The 19,346-nt window shown below is 42.4% G+C and overlaps 1 protein-coding gene across 2 annotated transcripts in view; it reads left to right on the top strand.

Moving 5' to 3' along the window:
• Positions 1-19,346, top strand: part of TEAD1 (TEA domain transcription factor 1) — a 109,927-nt gene that overhangs the window by 56,169 nt on the left and 34,412 nt on the right. The window contains exons 2-7 of one of the 2 annotated variants that reach the window (XM_050897105.1): positions 4,031-4,095; positions 6,884-6,946; positions 7,035-7,097; positions 17,476-17,601; positions 17,802-17,848; positions 18,756-18,817. In XM_050897105.1, the coding sequence (XP_050753062.1) occupies positions 4,031-4,095; positions 6,884-6,946; positions 7,035-7,097; positions 17,476-17,601; positions 17,802-17,848; positions 18,756-18,817 (426 nt within the window). The remainder of the gene's footprint in view (positions 1-4,030; positions 4,096-6,883; positions 6,947-7,034; positions 7,098-17,475; positions 17,602-17,801; positions 17,849-18,755; positions 18,818-19,346) is intronic. The other variant, XM_050897106.1, reaches the window with a different exon arrangement.

Genomic DNA, 19,346 nt, shown 5'->3' with positions numbered 1-19,346 from the left:
TTTTACTTTCTGTCACGATTAAAAAACATGTTCTGTTGTGTAAAATGCCTCTTCCTCAGCATCAGTCCAGGGAGAATTATAGTTTGCAATTGCACTGACAGTACAGGAGGGCATGACAGATAAAGCCTGAATTTAAAAGGGGAAAAAAAAACCACAAGAAGCAGCCTATATAGAATATTTGTTGTGGTCCTCTCCTGATCTTTTCAAGATCCTTGGAAAAGATTCCTGTGCTGTGAAGATGTTTTATCTGACTGGGCACCTCCCCACACCTCTCTTTGATACCTGAACCAAAACATTCAAAGTAGGAGACTGTCATAGCGGATGACAAGAAGAAGGAGCTGAACATTTACAGTTCATAAACCTGACCTCTTCTTTTCTGCCAGGCAATTTCCCAGATATATATGACAGGGAGAGAGAGGGAGGGTGTGTATGGAAAGTATTTCCACAGCTGAGCTCTTCTTAGACAAAAACATATCTATTTATTAATGAGCATTTTTCACCCTAAGGTTTGTAATGGCCAATTAAAGAAGTTCCTTGAGCCTCCTTTTGTTTCAGACTCTTCTTATTCCCAAGAACAGGAAAGGATGTTTTTAGGATTATTAAGCCTTCCTTTCTTTAAAATCCTCTCTGGGCCTTAGTTGATCGGGAGATAAGATCTTTTCTGTTAGTAACTGTCAGAGTTGGTAAAGAAAAGCACCAGCGTTTGGTAGATAACATAAAGACTGTAAACTTGTAGTCAGGGGCATCTATCTTGTATATGTCAGGCAGTGCTTATGTTTGTGTTTATGGCTTTCTGGTAGTCCAAAAAAGAATTTATGTCTTTTCAGATCATTGTGGCTGGGCAGAAGGTATTTAGTGAGCCTCATGAGGCTACAGTACCTCCTGCTCTGGCTAAACCTGATGCATGTTTCTTTGCTGTGTTGAAAACATGGATGTAAGGAAAATGTAAGGCTGTTGCCTTGGCCATTTTGCATGGTTCCTTGTAGAGTTCCTTCTCCCTGTAAGTTAAGTCAAATTATTCCACCCTGTTGACTCTTCTTGAGCTAGGTTCCAGCTAGACTTCACCTTAAGGGGAAGCGATCACTTTGCAAAACCACAGTCTTGTTAGTCATACCCCTGCCAGGCTAGATAGCGGCTAGAGAAACCCCCCTTAATTCAAGCCAAAGCACTTCATGGATGAACTGGAGACAGCACTTGACTGGTATTTGGAATAATACAGTCTAGACTTTCAGTGCTTGATGTTTTTTATAAAGCTGCTTTTCCTGTCAAGTGGCTGCCTGGGAATCTGAGCTTTCCTTTAAAAATAGTTTTTTAGCTCTCTTGACTGGGAAGAAAACTGTGAAACCATGAGAAGGTTTAACTCTTCCTTCCTCAGCCACAGCTGAGGGCTGCATAGGACTGCCTTAATGGGCAAGGGATGGCTGGAGTGACCTATGCTGTGACCATGTATCTGAAACATCTTCAGTACAGACAGAGGGACAAGAGATGGCAACGCATCCTTTACATCACCATATAGAGTCATTGACCTTGCAGAGTCACTGGCTGCTGACAAGGACAACCTGACAACGCTTTTTGCACCAAAAAACTATTCTGAGTGCTTAATGTATGCACATACTTAAAGATATGCAAAGAAGGTTCTTTATGGAGGGGGGACATTCCCCAATTAAATCAAAATGTGCATTTAGAAATATGAAAATGTTCATACCACCTATCATACCGGTGATTGCAGGAATACGGTGATCTCTGAATCTCACCAGATCGCAGAGGGCTGCTCTTGCAGGCTACCACCCCTTCGGGCTCCCTGTTGGCAGGTGGTGAAATGCATCTTCCTGTTTTTCTTTTAACTTTTGTGCACCTCTCTACTGTCTGCTAGCCTAGTACTCATTAAAGGGACACTGCAGAGACATAAAAAGTACCAAGCAAGAAGGTTTTGGAAAACTCTTGTCCAAAGCACATTTAGTATGATGTGCCATTGTTGTATACCTTTTCCTCTCCATTCTTGTTGCCGTGGCCTCAGGCTCTTGACCTCTTTGTTGGTTCCTTTTTCTACTGTAGAACTTTTCCATCTAATATTAATGAAGAGTAGAGCAGCTCCATTTCTGTCCATGCCCAACACCTGCAAGTGAATTTGCAGTCCTGTCACTGTGAGGTAGCTGCTGTTACAGCATAAGGACATAGGGGGACAGCCACCACTATGAAAACTAGTTCTCCATATTTGAAGTGAATTATTTGGATTATGAGAAGGAACATGAGAACAGAGAGGTACAGAGATTGAGCATTCCCTAGTTTCACCCAATGAACACAAAGGCTCTTGTTCACTGCAAATGGCAAGTACCTCGTGGGCACGACAGGCTGCAGAACTTCTGTCCAGCCAAAAGACAAGGTCTTTGCATGAAATTAGGTAACTAGCTACTCCTCTGTTTGCATACAGAAATCCCTCATTTGTGTGCAGAAATGTTGCTTGTTTGTGTAACTGCTCACGCAAAATTTACCTCTTGAATTTTGTCCTGAAGAGACCTGCTGAAGAGTTACAAACCTCACGTCACCATTACAGTGGCACATTGCGGGAAACCTGGCACACAGTCCAGACCAAAACAAAAAGAGAATCGGAGAAAACACAGCTCTACTCTGAAGCACATTGATATTTCATATTCTAGTACCCATTTAGCAAACAAACCATAGAAGAGACAGGAACCATGAGACATTTGATACAAAGGGTGTAAAATAAGGCTCAGAGGGGGAGACAGAAGAAAAAAGGAAAATAAAGGTCTAGTTTGACTAATTGTGTTCAATCTTCCAGTCAACAAAATGCCCTTCAGACATAGTCAGACTACTTCAAAACTTCCCTGTCTCTCCCCCACAACATCAAACTGAAAGAGTTTGAGTCCCTGGCTGATATAATAACTTTCTGCACTCCCCAGCTATGTACTCATCCACTTTAAAATAACTTGGTGAGCGATACGTTATTTTCTTAACCTCCCCGTTTTCAGCTTGCTGCTAAATCAGTTTTCTCATTTTCTACACACGGGCTGCTTATCCCCTGTGCTGAATGCAAATAACTCCATAACTTAGGACTTGTTGAACAAGTATATTTAAGTTATTACAACTCATGGAGAAGTAACATAATATGCAGTGAAAATAAACAGAGCACCACATAAAACTGTGTTATCTTCCATGTCAGCAATATTTAGGAAGGAAATTATTTGGAAAGAAAATGTTAGTTTGTATTAGGTAGCATAATGTGTGACTGAAGAAGAGTCAAATAGCCATTTTAGAAACTTGGAAATACTATACATTTCCAAGAGAAATAGAGCTCTGAATAACAAACCACCGTGTTGATTGGCCCCACTGCAGCAGGAACTCAGGCACCGCAGGGTGACCACTCTTGTGCGTAGAGTTAAGGGTGTGATTGATAACCTGCTGAACTGGGACAGTGATTTCTGTCAGTGGAGGAGGCAGAGTGCTTCCTGGCAGGAAGGATAGATTTTGCTGTGCTCCTCGTAGAATTAAAACTTGCAGAAAAGCTGATGCGAAACCGTAACATCTGGGTGATTGGCACTTCGGCTTGGATGGCACACAACCTTCTCAAGAGCAGCTGCTCCTCCCAGCAGCGGTCCAGGTGGGTGAGGGGGGCAAACACCACCCGGCGCAGTCAGAAGTAAAACCAGAGGGACCCAGACCTTGTGTCAGCCCCCAGCATGGGGGGTTCTCCAGCAAGAGATCGTCCTGGGCACCACCGCTGGCCAAGGAGGTGCCTCTCTGCCTGCAAACAGCTGCAGGACTTCAGTAGGAAAACACTGAACCTGTAGCCCTCTGCATAGTTCGCGTGGCACATACAATGTCTGTTAAGGAGAGGGAAGAGAAATACTGATGAACAATGAGAAATACTGATAAATAGTTTGCAAAGGAAAAGTGGAGTAGGTGTAAGAAAACATAAGCCTCATATGCATGGAGCTCGTATGTTTAAATGTGGTATTTTGATGGTGTTTATGGATGCTTGTCCCTTATCATGAATTTTTCTTTGTTTCAGGTAGGAATGAATTGATAGCCAGATACATCAAACTTAGAACAGGGAAGACACGGACCAGGAAGCAGGTAAAATAACCCAGTGGGGAAGTACACATGTCAGTGAATGACAAAACATGGCGGTTTTGGCTGCAGTGGTTGTCTGTGCTTCAGCTCTGATGAGATGATGTATTGACTTCACTGTTCAGATTAAATACATGCTGTCTAGAAAATATTTAAAACTCCATTTTTTTATGTTGTGCTTCATTTCAGTGGCGGTTTGAGGATGCATTTTTTATTAACCTATGTGTACATGAAGCTGTTATCCCCCGTATGTGGGGAAAAAAAAAATTCAAAAGTTGAAGCAGAAGCATAAAGCATTGTGCCTTATTTCTCTACAAGGACAATTACAGAATATAATGATTATTTTGAGATGGTGAATAATGGAACTTCTAAAAGTCCAGCCAATTTGCCTATAGAATAGAGGTTATGTTCCTTGGATATGAGAGGTAAATAAATAAAAACTATCTAGCAGGACTGATCGTAATCATGCTCTCAGCTCATGGGCAGTACTTGCTACAGGATGAAAAAATAATAAAAAATTCCCCTAAGAGCCTTCAGGCTCCTGGTCTGTGACCACGGTAAGATTTCATTCATCAAAGAGTCAGAATAAACCTCTAACCAGTCTTAAGTCTTTTTCAGATGATTATCACATCACCATTAACTTATCTCATATGACTAAATCCTTTAATTTGTAATATACATGGTGATCAGCAGCCTCACAGAAGGCACACACTCTGTGTAGTTTATGCGGTGGTTACTAAACCCTTGCGCTGTTTCAAAATGCTTCGCAAATCGCAGAGTCCCCTCGCTTTCTCTAACATCAAGTGCAAGATTCCGCTTCTCCCCATCCACGTGTGTGACAAAGGGGAAGTCAGAGGCTCATACGCTTGCATGCTACGTGTGTTTTGTAGCGCAGGGAAAGGTGATGCTGAGTTGGCACACACAAAGATGGCCTGCTGCCAGCGCTCGGATTTAAAGCACTTTGAACTGGGTGATATTTTGCCCTGGGTGGTGTCCTTTGTCAGTTAGGAAGAAAACATATGTACGAGGGATGAAAAAAGACATGAGAAAGGAGAGAAACTGCAGTGCATGGAGAAGGAACAAACAAAAGACTGGCAAAGAAATCTGAAACAAGAGACAAAGTCCCAAATTCTGCCCTGCTATGCCCATGCGAGCTCCAAGAGTCGGGGGTTATGCTGGGATCTTAAAATTGCATCAGGAGTCAAAATGCAGACCTTGGGGCTAGATCCTTGGCCAGCATGTGCTGGTAGAGCTGCAGTGAAACCAAGAGGGCTGTGATGGCTTACATATGGCAATTTTCTGCCTCCGTACTTGTGCATCCCTCTATAGCAATCCATAAATCACTTTAGACCGTGTGTTTAGAAAAGTTTGATTGTTGTTACTTTTGAGTTTCAACTGAGCAATTAAACGTTACGATTGTGCTTCTTGTATAACCTTAACACCACTAATATCCCACTGAAAGCAAAACAAATGAACACGTGTGAAAACTTGGTCTATGTGTTTGACTACAAAATTGCTTAGTAAGCAACAGTATAACTCTGAATTACTGCAAACTGGTTCCTGAGCTGCTTCCCGATGAAGTCTCTGAAGGTGGCCTTCAGGGGCTGTGCTCATTTATGCATTGCTGTTTGCTTCCCTACTAAAAATACAGGCCTTTTGGTACTATTATCATGGAATAGTCTTATAGAGGGAGGAAATCAAGCTTTGTTTCTCCTTTTCTTTTGCTTTGTCCTTTCCCAGACAGGAATTGTAACTAACTTAGGAAAAATGTACACCACCTGATATGGTATGCCCTGGGTCAAACAAGAATAAGAGATTTCTCTTTAGCAGTTTTTACCATCACTGCACATTTTAAACCTTCACACAGAGGGCTGTAGGATGCTGAGCACTACCGAGCGATGCTGGGCAGCATCATTAGACCCTCATCATCAGTAGCATGGATTTCAGTACGTGCCTGAGTAAACAGGAATGTCAATCTGGGCCCAGACCCGTTACTGCACAGGCAACAACTTCTGACCAATAACTGGTCTAGTGCAGGACTGGGTTTACACAAATTTCTTACCAAAATGTAATGATGATGGGCCAAACCTGGACATCACTCAAGCTGATGTCAGGTTACTGGTCCCCACTTACACGAGTGTTTTGTGGGCAGACTTGATGCTGAGATTACTGAGGAAGCCAGCACAGATTCAGGGACCTATGTTGTGCCAGTATTTTATCATTTGTGCCAGAATTTAAAGCATTTCAGTGGGGTCAAAACACAGCCTGAGGCTCCTCATTGGAGCTGCAGAATACAATAAATAATGGATAAAACTTCTTGGTGCCAAGTTATGTCTTGAGCCTAGTGGCAAATGATCAGAGTGGGCATCTGCATCCCCGGCAGATGGGGTAGAAATCCTGTCGGCTCCCCGCGTGAGCGCGCAGGGCCTGGCCACGGATGGGATTGGTACCAAAGCATGTGGGTTGCGTCCAACTGTGAGCTGTGTCTTCTATCTTTTAGCTGAATGCACGACCTGGTGGGTTACACTTTTTTTTTTTTTCTCTTTTTTTTTTTTCCTTAATCAAGTCACTGCAGTGATGACCTGTATTGTTAAGCCTCAGTGCTAAGAGCTTGGTATCTGGCTGGGAATGTGGTATCTTTAATAGCAAAGCTTACTGAAGATGCAAATAACTTCCTCCCCTCAGAAAAGTTATTTTTTTAAAAAGAAAAAATAGATATTTTAAATTTGATTTGCTTTTTGTTTTTCTTTTGTTTGTTGTTTTTTTTTTTTCCCTATAAACCTGAACAATGTAGGTGTCTAGTCACATACAGGTCTTAGCAAGAAAGAAAGTTCGAGAAATTCAAGCCGCCATTAAGGTACGTTTGGCTTGCCCAGTTGTAGGGGGCTTTTCATCTCCATGGTTACAGGCTTTTCCTTTGTTTCCTCCCTTCCCCTACCCTGCAGGTGTCTAGTCACATTCAGGTTCTTGCCAGAAGGAAATCTCGTGATTTTCATTCCAAGCTGAAGGTATGCGCTTTTCTGCTTTTGGGCTTGTGGTTGCTATGCCTGTCCCTTCCTCCTCCCCGCGGTGATGGGCGAGCGCAGGGTGCTGCCATGCCTGTAACCTCCTTTTCCTGCATGTGGTAGCTGTCTGCGTCTCTTCGTGTTTAATCTCCAGTTTCTGCACTAGCATCCACATTAAAAACGTTGTTTTAACACTGTCCGAATGCAAAGTGAACTACTCTTTGTAACAGCTCAGCACCTAAACCTGATTTTTAACCCGCTAGTCTATTTTTTTTTTTAACAGTTGAGTGCTAGGAGTGTATTTAAATACACGGGAGTTTTATGCAGTTGTGTAGACGCTTTTTCTTTTTTGCTTTTTCCAGAGGGGTAATTGGGGTAATTGTTTTCCATTCCCAAATGTTTTTTGTCTGTGCTTTTGAAATGCTATCAAGAATACTTAAAACAGATCATTTATTCCAAGTGCCAGAGAGCACAGCTTATCAAGATTGCTCTAACTGTAAGGTGTTTCTAGAGTACAATCTAGTATCACCTCAAGTTATGTACTATTTACAAGATTCCCTGAAATTTTATTTTTTAAAGTAAAATATTGACATTTAATCTTTGGAGAGCCTCAATCAGAGTCCTGTTCAGGGAATATTAAGTATGTTTGCTTAATCTGACGTGATGAATTGTACGTGTCCCTGTTTTCCCTGCTTTCCATAAAATATATTCTAAGGCTAAAAAGAAACTCTTGGAAATGCTTAGTAGGGGTTTCTTGGATTGCTTGTTTTTTCAAGTTTTCCAGCGGAGATCTTGGGACCCTTTTTATTTTGTTTCCACATTACTTAAAAGTGGAAGAGGGGGTTTTGCAGTTTTTGCTGTTGATTTTTTTCTTTTTAATAAAAAGCAAAGGAACTTGTAAATCTTTTACTTCCCTCCTTTTTTCTTTTTGTTCATTTTATTTTTTCCAGATGAGAACAAATCACGTTTTTGTTCTAGCTGAAAAGCGAAATGTTTCAGAAAGTAATTTCACAATACTAAGTGGTGAGCACTGCGGATGCTTACCACGATCCTGGAACTGCAGCATATAAATAACAGCCTGGCTTTGTAACAGGCCTCCTTGACAGAAGCACTGGGTTTTTCGTCCGCAGTGGGCAGCATGCTGGCAAGCTTGTATGGCTGTTGGTGGCTGGCTTTTTAGCTGCACTGGCTGAGCAGTTGGGGTTCGTAAAGAACAACTAAGACAACTTAAACATACTGCTTTTTAACCGAGGGTGCAATAATACAGAGATATGTAGCATTTTAAGCTTAAATTGTCAATCCTTGATGCCTAAAATTAAGTATGTAAATAGGTGGCCTTACTTTCAGAGGTGCTCAGCACCAGCAGCTCTCAGGGAGTTTTGTAGGACTGGTGAGCGCTCAGGGCTACAAAAATCAGGAAGCCCACTTAAATACCAAAATACAGGCCTAGGAGCCTAACAAAAATATTGGATTTACTGTTCTAAAATATTTCCCTTTCTGAATGCCTAAAATAGCTTAAAATATGAAGGCACTTACAAAGCAAAAAATATTTTTTAAGTACTGCACCTGCTGCCTGATTTTTATTGAAGCTTTCCAAAGACAAAAGAAGCTAGCTAAACCCTAATAATATTTGAGACCTCTAGCCTAGATGCCATTTGCAGTAAATAGAGATCCAGAGGGATTTTTGATTTTAAGGAGTCACCTGAAGAAGGAAAGATCTGTTAGGGCAACAAAATATTTTGTAAGGGCTTCAGACCTTGCTGCCTCTTCCCACCCATCAGTGGGTTGCAGCTCCCTCAGAGCTGAGCAGAAAGTGGGGGGCTGCCATTTTGATGCAAGGTATTGATTGCTTCAGGAAAAATCTCCCACACACCCAACACTCTGCAGGGGCATTTGCTTCAACTTTCTACAACTACATAGCAAGGACAGAATGCACACTGGTGATAGAGGTTTGCCGGCCCCTGGCCTTGCTGCCCTCCAGGCATCACTGACGGCAAAAGCTGCCCCAGCCCTTCCCCAGCAGGTCTTCCTGGCAAGTGGGTCCCGGGCTGCTCCTCCTGCCCCTCCTCCCGGTTACTCATGCTGCCCCCAGGTTTTAGCTCCCCCAGGAGCCCCAACACAGCCCTGGTGACTCCTCCACGGCCCCCAGCCTGAAGGGTGCCCAGAAAGGGCGGAGGAGCCAGGCTTTCCCCATCTCCCTCCTCTTTTCCTTGCCATTCTTGGTCTCAGGGAACGAGGTGCAATGGCACATCTGCCCCCTTGCACAGGCCCCTTCTGGAGAAGTTGCAGGCTTCCACAGACCTTTTTCTCCCCACATGGAAGAGATGAAACTTTGATGCAAGAAGATGCCGTAAGGGATCTGCCTTTATGAGAAAGAGAGCACTCGCTTTTTCTGCCAGGGAGCTGCAATTACTCCCTGGAAGTGGGAGAACCCGCTGGTTTTGGACCCAAGATGGAACCTCGCTCCTCCAGACATTTTGTTAGTGCTACTGCCCATTTTTCTTATTATTCCTGTATTGAACCATCTGTATGGTCCAGTGTCCTTTGAAAACTGCCTGAGAAGGACATCACTGATGTGAAAGGAAGACAAGGTGAATATATTTTGGCATCTATGAGTGCCCATTGTTTCAATGGGGGCAATTTTGGCAGCAGCCCATCAGCCTCCTCAGGAAGATGATGGGCTCTCGTTCTCCTGGAGCGGGTGCTGCCTGTGTTTCCTGGTGAAGGGGTGACCAAGAAGAAGATAGCCAAGGGAAGCACTGCTTCCGACCTGGGCCAATCTCGCCCTTTTAACAATGAGCTGGCACTTGCAATTACTCTGTAAAACCTGTGATTGGTGGCATCTAGGGGAGCAGTTACTACTTAAAAAAAAGACATGCATCTGACATCAAGTTTCCTACTGTTGTGGTTTAACCTCAGCTGGCAACTAAGCACCATGCAGTTGCTCACTCACTCCCCCCCAGTTGGGATGGGGGAGAGAATCGGAAGAGTAAAAGTGAGAAAACTCGTGGGTTGAGATAAAGACAGTTTAATAGGTAAAGCAAAAGCCCCGCACAGAAGCCCAGCAAAACAAGGAATTAATTCACTACTTCCCATCGGCAGGCAGGTGTTCAGCCATTTCCAGGAAAGCAGGGCTCCATCACACGTAACAGTTACTTGGGAAGACAAATGCCATTACTCCAAATGTCCCCCCTTTCCTTCTTCTTCCCCCAGCTTTATATGCTGAGCATGACGTCCTATGGTCTGGAATATCCCTTTGGTCGGTTGGGGTCAGCTGTCCCAGCTGTGTCCCCTCCCAACTTCTCGTGCACCCCCAGCCTCCTTGCTGGTGGGGTGGTGTGAGGAGCAGAAAAGGCCTTGACTCTGTGTAAGCACTGCTCAGCAATAATGAAAACATCCCTGTATTATCAACACTGTTTTCAGCACAAATCCAAAACATAGCCCCATACCAGCTACTATGAAGAAAATTAACTCTATCCCAGCCAAAACCAGCACACCTACCTACAGCGTGAGGGGAGAGCACTCTGTGGATTAATGCAGAGATCCTTCATTCCAGTCCATAGCTATGAGTTCAGTCAGCTCTGATCTGAGGCCATCTCCATCTCCATGTTTCTTTCTCTTTGCCACCAGACATGCTCTCTGCGCACCTCCCATGTGTACACGAGGCAGGGTATTGCAGAGAAGCTGGTCATTCCCTGTGTGCCAGAGCTGCTTTAGCTGAAATAATCATGGACAGGCTCTTGAGGATTGCAGAGGCACGGTGTGGAGGCTTTTGTCCCCCAGCTGACATATGTTGCCAGCAGTTTTCTTCATAATGCCTTTTCTTATCAATCTTTCGGAATGTGGCCGATCTGTCCCATTGACCTCAGTTCCTGGTCTTTTACTTTGATGAAGGGCATAACAAATAACTCTAGTTCCCCAAGTACCTGCTGAGTTTATTTTATACCAACAGATCTTTCTGTCTCGCCTTGGTCTGAATCCTGTTCATGGCGAGGAGAGGACTTGGGCAAGTCTTCTTGTGTTTATCTTCTGCAAAAATCCAAATGGATGGAAGGATTTCAGAGCTGTATGCACCCGTGGCGTTGGATAGAGTATTACTGAAGCTTACCTAATAGATTGAAATCTCACCTGTGTGACATAAAGTCTGCTTGGTCCAGCAAAGTCCCTCTTCTTTGAGGATAAGTGCCTACAGTCGCTCTGGACGGATGGATCCTTAGCCTGCAAGAAAAAGAAGTTTCACCTGTAAATGCTATTGCTGCATTTCAAGACCACCAGTAGAGAATGTCCCATCAGCCCTTCCAGGGATGTACATTTTAATTCTTTTTACAGCAGGAAAATACTCCTGGTTTAGAGATTTTAATCTTAATTTTCTGAGGTTATTAAAATCTTCCTGAAGTTAGAGAAATTTCATCTAATGAAAATGGAAAGAGAGGCTGACATAAAGCTGTCCTTGGAGACAGATCTAAAAGGCGGCTCCTCTTCATGACATTTCCTCTCATGCAGAGACTGGAGGAGGCAAAGCAGAATTTTTACGCTCTAATGTTGTATTTCCATGTCAAATACACCAGTCCATAGTGTTAGGTTGCAGCATTTCCCACCTTTGCACTGCCAGGGAGCCAAAGTCACCTCTGTCCATTCAGGAGAAAAGATGGATTGGAAGTTGTGCATAAATAGAGAGTAAAGGTCTTCACAGCAGGATATACATCTATCTTAGACTTTCATTTCAGATATTTTTTCATAGTGTAAGATTAATTAGACAGAGACAAAAAGAAACATTAAAATGCCTACAGTTCACATATATTACATGTTTTAAAATCCATTATTCTACATTCTGCATTGAGGGATAAAAAGAAAATATTGTTGTCAATTATAAAATGCTAAAGATAGCTCTATACTTTTTAAATGAACAATGATAAAAGCCTTGAAAATTCCCTTTGATGTGAATGGAGTCTTCAGCATTTTGAAATACAATAAGATGGATTAATTGCTACTCATTAGGCAGCAAGTTGGGACAGCTTTGAATGCGCATTCTCTTCTTGGCATTAGCTATTGCCTGGCTGAAATAGCCAGCTTTTGTATTTACTCCTGTCTTCTCTAATAATAAGCAAATTGGAGATCAGGGCTAGAAACACTGAAGTGCTCTCTATCTTTTGTCCAGAACAATTGTATATTTTCATGATTTGTTTATCTTTTTTGAGCTACAGCTAATTATTGCAAAGGTTATTTGAATCAATACAAGATCTGAGCAGAAATAACATCTGCAAAATTGCTTATTAGGAATCTATTTTATGTTAGTGTTACTGTAATATCCATTTTGTGAGCAAATTGTTGTTTCTTCTCTTATGTAATTTTTTTTTTCCTTACAAGAAAAGTTTTGTATTTTAAATATTGGTACAGGTTTTAGGGCTTCTTGAATTAATAGTGTTCTGTTGTGCTTACTTTTCCTCATATTGTCTTAGATATTTTTCTCCCAAAGTCATAGATAACATGGTATTCAAAGCCCCATTTATCATCCTAGGATAACAGTTTTTATTTTTTGCTGTAGAACTTGTTTGAACTGATTGATTGAATTATTCTTCTGTTTATGTTGGATTAAAAGAAAGTCAAGCACAAATCCTTTTGTGCTTGTCATGTAGAACTCTTGTTTCATGTGGGGCTTTTATAGATATTAAGATTTATAATTGGATGATACTGCAGAATTATTATTATCTAATTTAACTATGTATTTTGCATTCCAAAACTAATGGGTGAAAAGTAAACCTCAAGGGCCTGATTCATTAAAAGTTATATAGTCTCCTTGCACTAGATTCTTAGCGCTTACGCCTTCCAAAAACAAAGTGTTTGCAAATGCAGCCAGAAACAGTCAGCTAAAACATGAGGCAGATCCTGATCTCCATTACAGTGATGATATTTTAGGGGTTTAGTGGAACCAGACCAGATTTCCACGGATTGTACTCTAAATCCATCTCGGTAACATTCATTACTAATTACGTACCACAGCACAGAAGACTTTTATAAGGGGAGGGGAAGGCAGCAGTCTAAGAGTGCAGTCTGTTACTTACTACAGTGTCATTCCTGGGCAGCAGCAATCCCATCAGAGCTCATAAATAAAATAGGGTCAAGCCAGGTCAGGGCCAGATGGGACCTATCCAAGGAATACCTTAAGCTCCAGCAGGATTTAATGATTTAGTAGGAGATACTGTCCCCCCAAGTCTCTGCTGAACCTCAGCATGGGACTCTGCAGCACGCTGGGCCAAACTTTTATTTTACGTACATCAGCGTAAACCTCATTGACCCGAAAGGATTTATTCCAGCTTTACACAGCAGCACAAGTGAGAGCAAAACCAAACCCTTTCTGTCTTGGACAAGATAGGAAATCAAAGTCTTAACTATTTGCGGTCATTAAAAATCCCACAACGTTCCTGTTTAGAGTAGGGGTGTTAACCCATTTGTCCTGGCCAAATTCCAGCCTGGGTAATTACTGTAATCTGCCTGTTTAAATTACCCCTGCCGTTTTAATTGGATATATTACTTCTCTTGCTGCCTAAACTGTGATGTAATACCATTGTGTGTTATTAATCAGTTACCAAGTTTCATCCCAGAAGTGGCCGCGTTGCAGTGATAGGTAGAAAGACTCATTCCCTCCTGGTTACAAGTGCTCTCCATTACGGCATAAAAAAAACCCCAACATATACTTGTTTTTTTAAGTGCCAGACAAGCTAATATTTCAATTTAAATAAACAGCTTTAAAATGTGGTTTTCCCATTTGTTTTTGAAGACTATGAAGTCTGCCTGATTATACAAGCATAAGCCACCACCTTGCAGCTCTCCAAAACGTTCCTGGAGCTGAAGGTGCTCTTTTGCCAATGGAAGTCAGGACTTCTTATGTATTTGTATTTGATTTTGAATTTGATTTCTTTCATGTTTGAATGTGAAGTTACAATTACTTTGAGAAAAACTGATCTTCCAACTATGCAGAGGTTCCTAAGCCTGCAAAAGGTGAAACTTCCCGTTGATGTGTGTTGTCCTGAGTCTGCTGATGTCCAATGGAGCTGGCAGATTTGTCATCATTGGGAAACTTTGTAGGAGTCATTGAAACTCCTCAAGACTAGCCCTATTGCAAGGGCTGTATTTCTGAGCTGTCATCCTAAATATTTTTGCTTTCTCTCCATCCTCCTGAAAATGTAATCCTCAAAGAGGATGGGATGAATGGCCACCACAAAATGCAGAACATTCTAGGGTGAAAAGCAGCAATTAGCAAGAAGGAAGGCACATCCCTTCTCATGTCATGAAACAAAAGATGTTTTCTCCCTCCAAAAATCCCTGTCACTGCTCCTAAAATTCAGGATCATCAAACTCACTGCTAATGGCGGCTAAGAGCTCCACAGGACAGTCTAAGTGTCCTTCCTTCTGTGAACAGAAGGTCTTAAAGGAAGTGTAAATCTTCGAAAATTTTTCTTTTAGTTCATCTGTTATGGTGGGATTTACCTGCCATGACTGTTGCCAGGTAGAAGCTGGGTGTCCAGGCTCCTATTCTAGTCCTTGGACAGCAATAACATTACAGAAAGTAATGCGCTCCAGTTGGTTTCCATGCCTGGTAAGGAAGAAATACATTGTGTCCTGTAGGTGCTTACTGCACTACGAATAGCAGGGGGTTAGCTAGCCTTAGACTGGAGGCTTTAGATGGCTAAAGCGAGGCAAGATGAACTATGTCATAGATATATAATTTACCCTGGGCTCATGCAACTCCCAGGTGTGGACTTTTATATCCCTAACAAAGCTTTTACTTCTACATTCTCCTTTAGTTTAGATCCACCTAATAGTAAGGCCATTATTGCAGCAGAACAGTATGAGTTTGGGAACTTGGCAGGAGCGCAGGCACTGGCTGCACCTTCATGTGGTGGCACTGGCGTGGCTGGTTGCAGCCAGGAGGCAGTGCAGGAGAGGAGGCTGTAGTGCCGCAGCAGTTCTGGAGAATAACAAGGTAGTCACAAAAGCAGCACTCACGTAATTTTGGAGGTTACTAGGACCCAGAGGCACACATGTCTCTTGAATCATACATTTCACACACAGGATATGGATCCCTTGTATGTTTGTTTTTGTTATGATTCAGCAGACTGCAGGTGAGACTTGTATAGTTTGGCATTTCCAAGCCAGCTCACCTAACAAAAAAAGGGGGGAAAAGGAACAGAAAAGCCTGGTGGGGCTAGCGTCTCCATCTTGCTTAAGGACATCTCCTCATTTTCATGTTTTCATGATGGAGGGTCCTTCTTACTGTGCAAGAGGATAGAGGGGTCGGCTGTCTGGAGAGCTGCATGAATCTCAGGATACTGCCGCTTCTTAGCACCCACCAAAGCATTTTTTAGCCCAGTGGTCTGCAGACATCCAAAAGCAGCCAGTAAAACATGGTGTGCGCAAACCTCCTGTGCACACCCTCCTACCCTGGGGCAGGTAGAGGTAAGTGCCAGTAGCTGTCAGAGCCAAAGCTGAATTCCGGCTCTTACCCAGTGAATTGGTTGTGGGTATATGGGAAAGCTACAAGTTGGAGAAACAACCAAGTTTTGTTCACGCACTGATGGATACCGTGTCCCTCTGCCTCCCACCCACCACACAGCAACAGGGCAGAAGCTGCTCCGTAGATGCACTATCAGCTGTGGCGAGGCAGTCCCGAGGCTTAGACAGGCCAGAAAGCAGTGTCCGGTGCCGCTGCGCGGGAGGCAGCGCGGGTGAGTCTGCAGGTGTTAATGCTGCTGCAGGCAACACCGCAGCGGATTGCACTTCAGGCTCGCATCCTGTGAGGTGCAGAGGGGGGACGCTGCTGGAACAGCTACTCCCCTGCTCCACCTGCCGCTCTCCCAGGCTGCATCCCACAGAGGTGCCCGCAGGGGCTCCTTGCACAGCTCAGGGAAACAAGCTCAGCACAATCCCCTTCATTCAGTATCTGCAGCTTTCACACAGGGAGGTGGGGGTTATTTCCCCCCAGTGTTTTGTTGTTAGTTTTTTATCCTTTTTTTAATGAATCAGTCCCTAGGTGAAAATAATGCATTTGTTTAAAGCTGATATTTAATGTTGAGCAAACTGCTCTTCCTTTGTCTCTTACTATCTTGTTCGTATTTTGCTAAGAATCTGCTATTCTACACAAGCATTTTAATAAACTGTTTGTTGTTGTATCCAGGTAACAAGCATGGTAAGTATTTTAACTAAACCAAGTATTATGTACCTTAGCTGTGCTTGGCAGAATTTTTGGCTAGCTTTTCCTGTACTTTCAGCCTGTGCTGTTTCTAAAGGAGCTATTCAAAGGAAGAAACTGCTCACCTATAGTACTACTACATACAAGCTTTAGAGGGAGCATATGTGCAAAGTCATATATCATATATAAGAGCATGCATCTCTTGCCAGCATGCTTGCTACTTTGCTTGTAAAATAAAACCAGAAAAAAACAAAAAAATTCCTTGCCTAATACTGCTTGTGTTCCTTCATTCTAAGTCACGTACCTAAATATTAGCTCTTATTAATACAGTACTTCTGGATGAGGAACCCCACTTTACCAGATAGTAACAGTTTGTTGTTTACTTATTTTACCTGACCTAAGATATCCACTTAGTTAACTCTGTTGCATTAAGAGGCTTTCCTTTTCTATTCTGTGATCATACGTGATTGGCAGTGACTAGGACTCCAAGCGCTGCTCTAATACAAGTAATCGATAGCAACCCATCTTTTCCTAAACTTGTTCCTCTATGCTTGAAAACAGCAGAAATTTTATGGCTGATTGTTTTCTTTGGGAACACTGTAAATCAGTAAAATACCACAATTGGAAATTTAAAATGTTATTTACATTTTTGTGATCGAAGTTTTAAAACAATTTTCGTGAAACAGAATCAAAAATGTTTCTAAACCTGTAAGCATGAAGAAAAATCTGTCATTGTTTGCAAGTCAGTCGCAGTTCTGTGTTCTCATTTTACAGTGTAATATGAAAGGCAAACTTCTCTTAGATCTAAATGATAGAGCTCAAATCTCGGTGCTCCCTGTCCTGCAGGCAGAGCCTTAGTAGCAGACCGTGTTTAGTCCAGCCTGATTTAAAATCAGTAGAATTTGCCCAGATAAACAAGTGGGCAGTAGTTTGTTCTCCCAGAGCTTCCTGCGTGTTGGCAGAGCAGACTATGAGAATTCAGGTCTACCATGCATGTCTGAGAGGAGGTTTTGCCTTGAGGTAGTTTGAGTGTTAGCCTCTGTGCTGTATTTTTTTTTTCCTGCATGGTTTGCTATTTTGCATTTTCTGTGTGGCTTTTAAAGTTTTTAGTTATGTGCTTGTAGCTGCAGTTACTTAACATCATTTGTTGTGCCAAATGTTTTAAGACTCCATGTAATTGTCATGTTAAAGGATCAGACAGCAAAGGACAAAGCACTCCAGCACATGGCAGCAATGTCATCAGCTCAGATAGTCTCAGCTACTGCTATTCACAACAAGCTGGGCCTGCCAGGAATTCCCCGTCCTACATTTCCTGGGGCACCTGGGGTAAGTTGTTAGCTGAGTCCCAAAAAAATCCCTGTATTCTCTAACAATATTCAGTAGAAAACTAAGGCTGAATGAATGGATTAATGCTTTCACTTGTGTTTGCAAAAGGAATCATGCTTGTTCAGAAATAACCAAAATCTTTCAACAAAGAAAACAATTGTGGGTCTGTTTGTTTGTTTTTCCTCTTTCAGTTTTGGCCGGGCATGATTCAAACGGGGCAGCCTGGATCCTCACAAGAGTAAGTCTGAAAATTAAAATATGCTTCTATATGCAATGGTCTGGCTTGTGCACTTTGCTGCCAGAGGATATCAATGAGGCAAGAACTTGCAAATTTTTCTAAAAAGGAGGAAAAGATAGTTGTAGGTAAAGCAAGAGCCTTTACAATGATGTGAACTCACATTCAAAAAGTTATAAGGGATCCCTGACCTCAAAGCTGAGACTGAATACCTAACGGGCACACTCCTTTTTCTCCCATTGCATGGTGAGATGCAATGATAATGCCAGGGAAGCAGCTGGTAAGGTTTTGCCTGTGAATATGTTTCCAGCACAAATACTTCCATCTTCTTTTAAATATATGAGCAATACTGGAGGCAAGGGGGACATATTTTCTTGAAGGACAGGAGATGACTGCATGAGGCCCGTTAGGGGTCATTGGGGTTACCAGCCTTTGGCACTGTGGTAGCAACAGCACCATATGGAGAAGGAAGCCTTTGCCCCTCTGTGAGGTGTTACATTTTCAGCCCTGCAGTGGTCTCTGGAGTAATGTTTCCCAGCCTTATTTTTCAGCTTCTCCCCACCTTATTCCCTTGAGGTCCATGGGAGTCTGTGCCCCTGTAGTTCGGTGTCCTCTGGATTTATTGGGAGTCAAAGCAGTCACCATCCATGTCTGCTGCGACGGGCGGGTCAGGTTTCCTGCTGCGTGACTGAGCGCAGATGAGCTCCTCGCTTTAAGATGTTGGGTGTAATTCTCATCCCCCTCTCTCTCTATTACCTCTTTACTGTCTGTCTGTCAACTACGCTATGCAAGAAAGAGATATGTTAGCAGGTAAAGGTCATTAACCATGTATTTTCTTATCCTATATGACTCTAATGGAATTTACTGTGGATGGCATGGTGTATGATTTTTGTGTAACTCTTTATTCCAGTGTAAAGCCATTCGTTCAGCAGGCCTATCCTATACAGCCATCGGTCACAGCTCCCATTTCAGGTAATTCTTCCATTTATACTCTCCTTTAAAAAGATTTGAATTGTGTACTGAATGTGATGTATTAATTCCTGAGATGGACAGAGCCGCTACTCCATATCTAACGTTCCCTGTAGCCAAACCAAACACCAGTCCCAATGTCCTATTATCTGATTATATATGAGGGAAAATCATCGGGTTTAGGGTTTTTGGGATTTTTTTTTACATTTTTCGTAGGAAGCACAATACATACGTAAGCAGTTGTGATACGTGATCTCCAGTCAGCATTCCATATTGTAGGAAAATGCTTTGTAAAAAATGAGTAATAGGATGCATGTTTCTTTTTTAATAGCTAAATTTTCCTTCCGTCTGTAATGAGAATAAGCCTTAATTTATTTTCAACTGAGGCTAAAAAGTCTTCCAAACCCATATATGTTTAGCCTTAAGTATAAAACATCTCTGTGTATCTGGTTGTTGATAACTCTTCTCCCTCCTGAAGGTTCTGCTCTGCCTGGTACCACTTTGATAAGTAGAATCATAGTATCACAGAATC

This window comes from Gymnogyps californianus, chromosome 5 (assembly GCF_018139145.2).
Source record: "Gymnogyps californianus isolate 813 chromosome 5, ASM1813914v2, whole genome shotgun sequence".
Taxonomy (NCBI): domain Eukaryota; kingdom Metazoa; phylum Chordata; class Aves; order Accipitriformes; family Cathartidae; genus Gymnogyps; species Gymnogyps californianus.
Note: the sequence above shows the minus strand (reverse complement) of the source record. Positions and strands in the feature narration are given on the sequence as shown.